Source organism: Bombina bombina, chromosome 8 (assembly GCF_027579735.1).
Source record: "Bombina bombina isolate aBomBom1 chromosome 8, aBomBom1.pri, whole genome shotgun sequence".
NCBI classification, from domain to species: Eukaryota; Metazoa; Chordata; class Amphibia; order Anura; family Bombinatoridae; genus Bombina; species Bombina bombina.
In genome coordinates, this window is record NC_069506.1 from 45,978,214 (window position 1) to 45,991,449 (window position 13,236).

At 34.5% G+C, this 13,236-nt stretch overlaps 1 protein-coding gene across 1 annotated transcript in view; it reads right to left on the reverse strand.

Moving 5' to 3' along the window:
- PLCH2 (phospholipase C eta 2) overlaps nt 1–13,236 on the reverse strand; it is a 974,668-nt gene that overhangs the window by 882,924 nt on the left and 78,508 nt on the right. The window contains exon 2 of the mRNA XM_053690349.1: nt 12,448–13,010. Coding sequence (XP_053546324.1) covers nt 12,448–12,556 — 109 coding nt within the window. The 5' untranslated portion in view covers nt 12,557–13,010. The remainder of the gene's footprint in view (nt 1–12,447; nt 13,011–13,236) is intronic.

Genomic DNA, 13,236 nt, shown 5'->3' on the forward strand with positions numbered 1-13,236 from the left:
AGGTGGCGGTCGGCAGATTAGGGGTTAAAAAAATTTAATCGAGTTGCGGCGATGTGGGGGGACCTCAGTTTAGGGGTGCATAGGTAGTTTATGGGTGTTAGTGTACTTTAGGGTACAGTAGTTAAGAGCTTTATGAACCGGCGTTAGCCCAGAAAGCTCTTAACTCCTGCTTTTTTCCTGCGGCTGGAGTTTTGTCGTTAGAGCTCTAACGCTCACTTCAGAAACAACTCTAAATACCGGCGTTAGGAAGATCCCATTGAAAAGATAGGATACGCAAATGGCGTAGGGGGATCTGCGGTATGGAAAAGTTGCGGCTGAAAAGTGAGCGTTAGACCCTATTTTGAGTGACTCCAAATACCGGCGGTAGCCTAAAACCAGCGTTAGGAGCCTCTAACACTGGTTTTCACGGCTAACGCCAAACTCTAAATCTAGGCCCTAGGGTTTATTTTATAGGTAAGTATTTAGTTTTAAATAGAACAGCCAATAGAATGCGAGCTCAATCTGATTGGCTGATTGGATCAGCCAATCGGATTGAACTTGATTCTGATTGGCTGATTCCATCAGCCAATCAGAATATTCCTACCTTAATTCCGATTGGCTGATAGAATCCTATCAGCCAATCGGAATTCGAGGGACGCCATCTTGGATGACGTCCCTTAAAGGAACCGTCATTCGTCGGGAGACGCCGGAAGAAGAGGATGGATCCGCGTCGGCTGCTTCAACATGGACCCGCTCTGCACCGGATGGAAGAAGATCGAAGATGCCGCTTGGATGAAGATGTTTGCTGGTCCGGATGTCCTCTTCTTGCCGGATAGGAGGAAGACTTTGGAGCCTCTTCTGGACCTCTTCAGCACCGGATGCCAGGACAGATCGGTGATACCTGTTGAGGTGAAGACAAGGTAGGAAGATCTTCAGGCTTAGTGTTAGGTTTATTTAAGGGGGGTTTGGGTTAGATTAGGGGTATGTGGGTGGTGGGTTGTAATGTTGGGGGGGGGTATTGTATGTTTTTTTTTACAGGCAAAAGAGCTGATTTTCTTGGGGCATGCCCCGCAAAGGGCCCTGTTCAGGGCTGGTAAGGTAAAAGAGCTTTTAAATTTATTAATTTAGAATAGGGTAGGGAATTTTTTTATTTTGGGGGTCTTTGTTATTTTATTAGGGGGCTTAGAGTAGGTGTAATTAGTTTAAAATTGTTGTAATATTTTTCTTATGTTTGTAAATATTTTTTTATTTTTTGTAACTTAGTTCTTTTTTATTTTTTGTACTTTAGTTAGTTTATGTAATTGTAGTTATTTGTAGAAATTGTATTTAATTTATTTATTGATAGTGTAGTGTTAGGTTTTATTGTAGGTAATTGTAGGTATTTTATTTAATTAATTTATTGATAGGGTAGTGTTAGGTTTAATTATAACTTAGGTTAGGACTTATTTTACAGGTAATTGTGTTATTATTTTAACTAGGTAACTATTAAATAGTTCTTAACTATTTAATAGCTATTGTACCTGGTTAAAATAATTTCAAAGTTGCCTGTAAAATAAATATTAATCCTAAAATAGCTATAATATAATTATAATTTAAATTGTAGCTATATTAGGATTTATTTTACAGGTAAGTATTTAGCTTTAAATAGGAATAATTTATTTAATAAGAGTTAATTAATTTCGTTAGATGTAAATTATATTTAAGTTAGGGGGGTGTTAGTGTTAGGGTTAGACTTAGCTTTAGGGGTTAATCCATTTATTATAGTAGCGATGAGCTCCGGTCGTCAGATTAGGGGTTAATAATTGAAGTTAGGTGTCGGCGATGTTAGGGAGGGCAGATTAGGGGTTAATACTATTTATGATAGGGTTAGTGAGGCGGATTAGGGGTTAATAACTTTATTATAGTAGCGCTCAGGTCCGCTCGGCAGATTAGGGGTTAATAAGTGTAGGCAGGTGTCGGCGACGTTGAGGGGGGCAGATTAGGGGTTAATAAATATAATATAGGGGTCGGCGGTGTTAGGGGCAGCAGATATGGGGTACTTAAGGATAACGTAGGTGGCGGCGCTTTGCGGTCGGCAGATTAGGGGTTAATTATTGTAAGTAGCTGGCGGCGACGTTGTGGGGGGCAGGTTAGGGGTTAATAAATATAATATAGGGGTCGGCGGTGTTAGGGGCAGCAGATTAGGGGTACATAAGTATAACGTAGGTGGCGGTCGGCAGATTAGGGGTTAAAAAAATTTAATCGAGTTGCGGCGATGTGGGGGGACCTCAGTTTAGGGGTGCATAGGTAGTTTATGGGTGTTAGTGTACTTTAGGGTACAGTAGTTAAGAGCTTTATGAACCGGCGTTAGCCCAGAAAGCTCTTAACTCCTGCTTTTTTCCTGCGGCTGGAGTTTTGTCGTTAGAGCTCTAACGCTCACTTCAGAAACAACTCTAAATACCGGCGTTAGGAAGATCCCATTGAAAAGATAGGATACGCAAATGGCGTAGGGGGATCTGCGGTATGGAAAAGTTGCGGCTGAAAAGTGAGCGTTAGACCCTATTTTGAGTGACTCCAAATACCGGCGGTAGCCTAAAACCAGCGTTAGGAGCCTCTAACACTGGTTTTCACGGCTAACGCCAAACTCTAAATCTAGGCCCTAGGGTTTATTTTATAGGTAAGTATTTAGTTTTAAATAGGAATAATTTAGTTAATGATAGGAATATTTAGTTAGATTTATTTAAATTATATTTAAGTTAGGGGGTGTTAGGGTTAGGGTTAGATCTAGGTTTAGGGGTTAATACATTTAGTATAGTGGCGGCGGTGATGTTGGGGGCGGCAGATTAGGGGTTAATAAGTGTAGGTAGGTGGCGGCGATGTTAGGGACGGCAGGTTAGGGGTTAATAATATTTAACTAATGTTTGCGAGGCGGGAGTGTGGGGGTTTAGGGGTTAATATGTTTATTATAGTGGCGGCGACGTTGGGGGTGGCAGATTAGGGGTCAATAAGTGTAGGTAGGTTGCAGCGACATTGGGGGCGGCAGATTAGGGGTTAATAAATATAATGTAGGTGGCGGCGATGTTGGGGGCAGCAGATTAGGGGTTCATAAATATAATGTAGGTGGCGGCGATGTCCGGAGCGGCAGATTAGGGGTTAAAATTTTTATTTTAGTATTTGCGATGCGGGAGGGCCTCGGTTTAGGGGTTAATAGGTAGTTTATGGGTGTTAGTGTACTTTTTTGCACTTTAGTTATGAGTTTTATGTTACAGCGTTGTACCATAAAACTCATAACTACTGACTTTTAAATGCGTTAGGACTCTTGACGGGGTAGGATGTACCGCTCACTTTTTGGCCTCCCAGGACAGACTCGTAATACCGGCGCTATGGAAGTCCCATAGAAAAAAGACTTTACGAAGTTTACGTAAGTCGTTTTGCGGTAAGGCCAAAGAAGTGTGCGGTACACCTTTACCTGCAAGACTCGTAATAGAAGCGGGCGTAAAAAAGCAGCGTTAAGACCTCTTAATGCTGCTTTTTTACTTTAACGCACAACTCGTAATCTAGCCGTTTGACACTTACTTGTTTAGGGTAATTGAGAGCAGGAAACGACATTGCACAAGAGAGCTCTTGTGCAATGTTAAATTTTGCCATGTAATACTGCATCGCAAGTGGCAAACGCAGACAGATAGGTTCTTTACGTGCAGTCTTGATACATTTTCCCCATAATATTTTTAAAATACAACAATATCACATTTTAAAGTTAATAATAAATATTACATTGTAAATTAAATGTAAAAAAATTTAAATAATTTAATTTTTAAATATGTATTTTTCTGTTTTTACTTATAATTTAATTTATTGTATTTAATTGTTATATTACTGTATTTTGAACATACTATAACTGTATAATCATAATCATAGTGTATTTAAAATACAATAGCAATATATTTTATAGCTGATAATATTACATTATAACAAATTTAAAAATTAATATAAAATATTTATTTTAATTTTAAATATATATTTTTATATTGTTTTCAATGCAATTGTTAATCTAGTGCTCTATTTTAATGTAATACTTTTTTGAGTTTTAACTATGCACTGACTAATAAGTTGGTTTAACAAATTAGTTTTGCTTTGCTTTGAAAGTTTATTATTATTGCAAAAACTGAGCATTTTCCAATTAATGTTTTTGTACATATCAGATAGAAGGCTGCGTCTAATGTAGATAGACCACTAAGAGTCTTATATATTGTGATTCCAGCAAATAATACCTATATAGTTGACTGCCGCTACTGATCATTACTAACATGAAATCTTCTCATTTCCATGCTAAATATTGTATTTAAGAAGACAACAAATAAAATACATTCATAACAAATGTGATTACAGCAATCACTTCAAACTCTGTATACAGTGATTTAAGGTTGTGTTGTTATTATTCCTATCAGGAAATAATACTGCAGGTTTCCCAAATCATCCACAAGCACTTTACACTAAAGTAGTGTTAAAGGGAAATAAAAATGCAATATTAAAATACTCTATTAAAGGGACATCCCAGCCAAAATTGTAATCCCCATATCCACCTCTAATCTAAATGCATTTTGATAGTTTTTTTACCACTAGAGGGCATTAGTTCACGTGTTTCATATAGATAACATTGAGCTCATGCACGTGAATTTACCATGGAGACAGCTCTGATTGGCAAAACTGCAAGTCTGTCAAAAGAACTGAAATAAGGGGCAGTCTGCTGAGGCTTAGATACAAGGTAATTACAGAGGTAAAACGTGTATAATAATAACTGTGTTGGTTATGCAAAACTGGGGAATTGGTAATTAAGGGATTATCTATCTTTTAAAACAACAATTCTGGTGTTGACTGTCCCTTTAAGGCTTGGGGAGTTCAATTAGCAAATTTTAGATACAAAAATATATATCTCTCTTTATCACCACCCACTAGGAGGTTAATTTTTTATGGTATCTCCTGTTTTTATAACTTTTCTACAGATGATACAAACATTCAGTTTTTCAGAATAGGTGGCAGTTTCAACAGGAAAAAATCAACTATTTCCAGTTACAAAATAAAGGTAAAGGATCTGTTTGCAAACAATTTAATATACTTCAGCAGGAAAAATAGATACTTGGAAACACATTAAATGCGAGAAAAAATGTCAGTGCAATGTCCTTTTAACCCCCCACAAAGTAATTAAACAGATATTTAAAGTAAATTTAGAGTAATGCACCTCTATCCCTGAACTGTAATGTAATGTTGCTATGTAGTACAATGTTGTAAACAGTGCTGCAATATAGCATTAAGGACACCGGCACACTCATTTGCATATCTAGATATTTTCTTCAACAAAGGATACCAAGAGTACAAAGTAAATTTGTTAATTGAAGACATTTTTTTTTTATCTATTGTGTTGTATTAAGACTTTCATGCTCCTTTAAACACATAAAGGTTGGTTCGGATCTATTGGTCGATTTGTTTGTTATTGGAGGGTTTTCGGCAAAAAAAAACAACAAACAGCAGTTTTGTTTCAACACCATCACAATTGTGAGTGTTCAGCTGTTTCTCTGAGCTGATAATGTGCTTATGGCTCACAATTTCAGTAATAGAAATTGTGCAGAGACAAATCTTGTTCACAACAGTGCGGTTTTGGCAACATTTTTGTGGCTACATTGTTGCAATGGAGGAAACCTCATCACTTAATGATTTCATGATTTGCAGAGTGAGAACTATTAAAATCCCATTCTAGAATATGAGATAAGTTGTGATCACTTCCTCCTAATAGAAAGTAATTTCCCACAGTGTTCTTCTTGATCTCAGATGTATTTCTTGCCCAGTATACCCATCATGCCTATATAAAATTGTCTGAAGATTTCACTTAAACATTGTACAAAGAGATTTATTCTAAACAACTGCAATGTAATGTTAAAAATGAAGCGGTGGGAAACTGCCATTTTATTTGTCAGTTTTGGGTGGATTCCTAATTTCGATCTCAATAACAATTTCTTAATCGAGAACACTTTTTCAAGAAATTTTCTAGTTAAAACTCGTCTGGGACTATGGGCTTTTAGTGGCCAAATCTATTCTAGATTGTACATGATTCCTATATTGGCTGAAGCCTTGTTATTGGGAGCTGATATAGGAAGGATTGGAATTGACCCCGTAAATATGTAATAGCGCAATAGTTATGTGATTTGTCAATCATTTTACTAATGCACTTTGTCTGTGCTACCACTTTATCTCCTTTTGAACTTATTTTCCAGAGACAAAGAGCTAGATCATAATACAACTGTAAAACTAAAAAGTTGTAGTAAAAAACTCATAGGGCTCCAGACTTTAAAGGAGATTTTTGCTGTTAATACCAACTACAACATGGTCTAACTTATGTTTTTTTTGGTATAAAAAGATTTAGACATTGAATTCTTAATGTGCAGCATGTAGTGGAAGCAAAGTTCATAGAACAAAAATATAGTAGACATTATTGTTTCCAAAAGACTTACTGGTAATTTCCTGACATGAAACACATTTGTTTTCTTTAATGATTCAGATAAAACATTCAATTTAAAACAACTTTCTGATTAACTTATATTATCAAATTTGCTTTTTTACTCTTGGTATCCTTTGTTAAAGGAGAAGCAACTGAAGTGAAATGTTCCACTCTGCTCCTACGCATAACAACTAATGATCATTGTACACGATATGCACAAAAGAGAATGTATCATACAATTCAGTTTTAATTGTAAACTGCAGGAGATTCACACAGTTCCCTAAAAATGAAATATTATGATTTTAATGGTGTAAGATAAAGTGCAGGAAACTCAAATGCTACAATAAGCAAACAAATATGTACATAAGACTAAAAAATACCTCATGTCTTTTTCCCACAGCTGCAGATATCTATACCAAGCCCACACCTCAGGGTAGTTTTTTTTACAAGCAACCAGAACAATTATACAATGATACAACACTATAACTGTCCTGAACAAAATAGGAACAAGTAACAAGTATGCACCAGAGTCCTATGCCCACTTTAGCTTTGTTACCGGCTTTTTACTACCCCAAGTATTATGGTTTACAAGCCCCTGCTGGTGGTGGCCATGTTTGCACTAGAATATTTCTTAACCCCTTCACTGCTGAGTCATTTCACACCCTTGGAGCTTCTCTCTGTTTCATTTTTTGTTAACCCCTTCTCTGCTGAGCCATTACACACCCTGAAGCTTCTTTCAGTTGCATTCAGATAAACTTCAACTTTTCTCTGTAGAGTATCCTTACAAATTATATGTCTTTTTTTTTTCTTTCAGGAAACCAAGCATTTTTAGAGATACTTTGAAGAAATACAAAAAAGAAAATAATTTTCCATGGCATACATATTAGTAAATAAGAATGTGAGTATAAAATATATTTGTCACTTTTATTTTTTTCCACATATAGGGGTAGATTCATTAAATGTCAGGCAGACATGATCTGCTGTAGTGGATCATGCCTGCCTGACATCGCTAAATGCCGACAGCATACGCTGTCGGCATTTAACATTGCGCAAGCATTTCTTATGAACTGCTTGTGCAATGCTGCCCCCCTGCACATTCGCGGCCAATCGGCCGCTAGCAGGGGGTGTCAATCATCCAGATCGTATCTGATCAGAATGATTGCTGTTCGCCACCTCAGAGGTGGCGGATGAGTTAAAGGGACACTGTACTCAATTTTTTTCTTTTGTGATTCAGATTGAGCATGAAATTTTAAGCAACTTTCTAATTTACTCCTATTATCAAATTTTCTTCATTCTCTTGGTATCTTTATTTGAAATGCAAGAATGTAAGTTTAGATGCCGGCCCATTTTTTGTGAACAACCTGGGTTGTCCTTGCTGATTGGTGGATAAATTCATCCACCAATCAAAAACTGCTGTCCAGAGTACTGAACCCAAAAAAAAGCTTAGAAACCTTCTTTTTCAAATAAAGATAGCAAGAGAACGAAGAAAAATTGATAATAGGAGTAAATTAGAAAGTTGCTTATCACAAAATCACAAAAGAAAAAATTTGAGTACAGTGTCCCTTTAAGAAGCAGTGGTCTTAAGACCGTTGCTTCCTAACATGTTTCCGGCGAGACTGAAGGCTCACGCAGAAACAGCTGCATTTACAGCAAAGTAAATCTACCCCTTAGCATCACCTTCTCAAAAAATTACAGTTTAGGCATTTATATCTATATTGTTCAATAATAATGTACAAATTAGTATGTTTAAGATATCTAACCATACAAAATATTAGGAACATTTTAAAATTCTGATTTTATAGGGGAGTAGCTTAACCCATTTATTAGTTAAGAAAAGCATGAACCTATGAGCGCTGACACCAACAGCACAGCAAAACAAGGGGTCTTACAATATATTTGCACAGTGAGGGTTGATAAAGGCCTTTTAAAAATTGCCAGACCCCCCAAAATATAACCAATAATGGGAGTTGTTTGTCTTTATTTCTTATTTTGAGGATTGCTGCTTTCTTATAAGTAGTCTCATGTTTTTTCTGTTTACTGTAGAGAGATCACCTACACCCCTTGTGTTCCATGTGCCTATGTTTTTTGTCAGGTGATCAGTGTTGCCATGGTGATCATCTGCTAGCCACCAAGTGGACTCTTCTTTTCAAAAGAGGGGTCACATGTCCTGTTGTAAAAATTATTTGGGAGAGCAAGGTTAATTTTTAAAGCCAATAGCACTGTAAAATGCAACTAGTATACAGAGGATTGCAATTTGTAAGGCAATCCCCTGCTATGTAAAGAGGCATCAGACCGACCATTTATATGGGTAATCCCCTCTTTTATGTAAGGTTTGCTGTGTATGTGTGTGTTGTGAGCTGTCTTTTGGAGCCACAGGTCTCATACAGTAAATAAATACATTACGTAGGCTATGGTCATTTTTATAGCACTGGTGAGTACATGGGACAGATGATTTCCTTTACTACAGTGATAACCTGAAACTTAGAGGGAGGCGTGACCTCTCATTTAAAAGATGGGCATTCCGTATTTCACATGTGGGTTCTGATAACCCACATATTAAATCAGAGGGATAGAAAGGGGTTCTGCCCCTTCTCTGGAAATCACCTAAGTTCTAGTGATCAGCTGCATCATAAGGGGATAAATAACCCCTCATTTGAAAGTGAGCAGAAAACACTGGCTCCATAAGAGTCTCCCTCCTTCTCAGGATAAACAGCTGTTGCGGGTGTTGATGTTTTTATAGCAATTACCTATATCTTACAAGGGTATGCTCCCTGTAAGTTGTCTGGGTTCTGCATTATGGACTTTCAAAGTTCTCTGCCACAGACTTCCTTACCAGGCAATCCTTGAATTAGCAGCCCTGTGATATCACCATGTGTTCCACATTCATCCGGTGATTGAGAAGGAGACCTCAGTTTCTGTCCCTTACTGCAGTGCATGGGGGTCCCCAGTAACCTAACCTGGAAGGGGGACTTTCCAGGGTGACAACACATTATTGTCCTCTGCACTAAAATGGTTCAAATTATAGGAAATTTTGATAATAAAAAATATATAATTTGTACATACAACAAAGGAGGAATATGTGTTTTTTAATACTGGATGTAAAACACAAGTAAAGGGTGTATACTCCATCTGCAGCTAAATGGTATCTTCTCAATTATCAGTCATAAAACTTGTTCAATTATCTTGTATGGAGTAAAACCCCAGCATTAGTATATAATGCATGAATACATATGTGCAGACTTTGTACCACAGCATAATCCTAGCTAAAGTTTACAGATAAAAGCTTATGTGTAGGCTGTCAGTTATTATTCCAAGAAAAAGTCATTCTAAATGTGTGCTGTTTTGTTTTAAAGATTCTTTATATTGTTTTTTGTTCTTGATAAAATCCCTTTATAATTAAATGACTGTTATCAAGAATTGTATGGTTAATTGTGGAGATTTACAGTTTCTTACAGACCCCAGTCTGGGAGGGTACTATATACACAGACAGGTTTCTGACATTTTTTTCACCACCTCAAGTAATCATCTTAGTTATAAGATTTTCAGCTAACTGCAGAATTATTTATGGGCAAGTCTCTGCAGAGCCCAGCTTCCTGACAACTCTTTAAGCTGCCTTTTTGCTTTTTTTTCATCCCACATTGCACACAATTATGACACACATCATTGGTTAAGAAAATACACCTAAATAAGAAGTTTAGTAACTTATACCAAGAATTATCTAAAAATTCATAAAGCAATCTGCTAATCAAAACTATTTTTTTACAAGACATAACAATGGGCTGTGTATATCTTTTCACATTTCCAGATCTAAGTAAATTTTTGAAAGACAAAATACACAATGAGGATTTGCCTTTAAGACTACAAACAATTACTTAAAGGGACAGTCTAGTCCTAAATAAACTTTCATGATTCAGATAAGGCATGTCATTTTAAACAACTTTACAATTTACTTTTATCACTAATTTTGCTTTGTTCTCTTGGTATTCTTAGATGAAGGTTCATATGCTAATTTATTAGACCTTGTAGGCCGCCTCTTATATGAATGCATTTTAACAGTTTTTCACCACTAGAGGGAGCTAGTTCATGTGTGTCATAAAGAAAACACTGTGTTCACGCACGTGGAGTTACCTAGGAGTCAGCCCGGATAAGCTAAATTGCAAGTCTGTCAAAAGAACTGAAATAAGGGGGCAGTTTGCAGAGACTTAGATACAAGATAATCACATAGGTAAAAAGTGTATTAATATAACTGTGTTGGTTATGCAAATCTACGGAATGGATAATAAAGGGATTATCTATTTTTTCAAACAATAAAAATTCTAGTGTAGACTGTCCCTTTAATATGTTTTGCCCTGGAATCAGATCACCACACTTTACTTCCACTTTTCCTACAATTTATATTGTGGCTCAAACTCAATAATGCTGTGATACTTCAAATAATGATTTAATATAACACAATAATATAAATAAAAGAAAAGATGTAACATATAGTATCTCATTGAAATTGTATCAGGAGTAAGAGAATCATGCTTTCCAATGATAAAACTCTACAAAAGTGAATATACACTTGGAAATGAATAAATAGAAAATAAAATATCATTGTTCAATAGCATATAGAGATATGTCTATATTTTATACAAATGTAAATATTTACACAATGCTACAATGCTATGGGTTTTCTTCCTTTCAGCAAATATTGTTTTTTTTTTTAGATTTCCACATGATAAATTGAAAAATTAGATCTTGCTATAATCAATGCATTAATAATAAATTCATATATACTAAATAAATCATGAGAAAACAATTAAAATGCATGCCAAAATCATTAAATAAATATTATAAATATAAAATAAATGTATAACATTACAATCAACACATGACTCAGCTTACAGGCTTCATATTTAAAAAATTATTATTATTACAAACAACTAAAATATAAAATAACTTGTATCCAATCTTTTATATATATTAAGAGAAGCAAGTACACATTCACTGTAATGAAATGCTTTGTAGGGGTAATTAAAAAATAAACTACAATATGTGTCATCAGATTACTGTATATAATTAAGGAACCTATGAAAAATGTTACACTAACATAGTCATGAATATAATACCCATAATTATAAAAATAATGACCAGATAGTTAAAAAAAAAGTAATATAACTGTATGCAAATATCCTCACCTCATAAATGATAACAATAAATGCCATAAACTAATTTTGAATAAAAGTTAAACAGGACTTAAAAATTGTACATATAAAAGATATCTGATTTAGCATTTGACGATTTGACAAATGTATTCTCTCTATCAAATAAAAAATATATATAGTTCGATGATGACATTTTAATTGAAACTATAAAGCAAGTTTTATAAAATATTTTTGTATTTTAACACATGGACATTATAACTTTCAAATTGTTTTTATTTCATTTATCCAACAAAAAAAAAATAGGATTAAAAATAACTGTTCAGGGATCATTCAATTGCTGTTTATTTTGCAAATATAATATTTTATTGCTCCTGATCAACAGTTAGGCTCTATTTTCAATAAAAGAAAATATCATAACAAATAAAACAATAAAAAAATATTCACTTTGTTACCAACAATCAAATGAAACATTAAACTTTAAAAGAAAACAAATAAATAAAAGAAAACAAAATAATAACAAATATATTAAAAATATTAAAAAATATAAATAATCAACAACCTTTTAAGTCATTTAATGTGTTTATACTTTTGTAGCAAATTACTGTCATATTTGTAAACAAAAAGTCACACAAATTATAAACAAGCACAAATATTCACATAATCAACACAAACGCAATATCTCTGAAACATATTAAATTTAACAAAATACAACTGCATTTTATTGGTATGCAGATTTGTATTATTTTTGTGTAATCATTTTTTGATGAACAGGATGCAAAAATAATTTAGTAAGTAATTAAATAATTAAATAAATAAACATAAATAAAATAGACAAATATGCTTACTTACCAAAAAAGACAATATTTTTAGACAGGAAAAATGAAATGAGTTTATCTCCATCCATTGATGATTCTGATAGTTCCTTCTTAGCGTTTTCTCTTAGGGGTGATAATGCCATGATGGTTTTACCAACAAAACTATTTAAATAAAAATCCTTCCAGCTATTCAATGCCTTGATCCCGGTAGTCCGGTAAAAACACAGTGTAATTCCAGGTTAACTTCTCTGTCAGGGAATAAATCTAAGTGCATTGGGTTTCCAGCCAACTGGTAATTTCAGCCTTAAACACACAAGACTACTCTTAAAGCTTTTGTTTTCACAAGCTGTTTGGAAATGTTGCATCTGGAATGTTTAGCTCAGATTCCCATTTCAAAGGCGGTCATGAACCAATGCCTGGCCCACCTGCACATCTTCTAGTACAAATTATTAGGTGTGACCAAGGCAGGAGGTGCTTTTTTGGATCATACCCAGTCAATGGAATGCTGTTTGTTCAAGCTCTTAATGAAAATCTAGAATATTTTGAAAATTCTGATTTTCTATCTTGATGTCAAATTTATATTGTCATATCTTCATCCTAAAAAAAAATAAAAGATAAGGTTTAGAGGTTCTATTTATAAAGTTTCCAGGTTTTAAATAATAAACATTATGATACAAAAATGGAATCTTCTAATTTGTTAGCATGTTTAATTTTTTTATTATTATTAATCCAAGATCATTATGTTTAAGGGAAGAGAATCTTACAATTTGTCAGAAGAGAGTAAATTATTCAAAATACAATATAGCATATGTAAACTATGTGC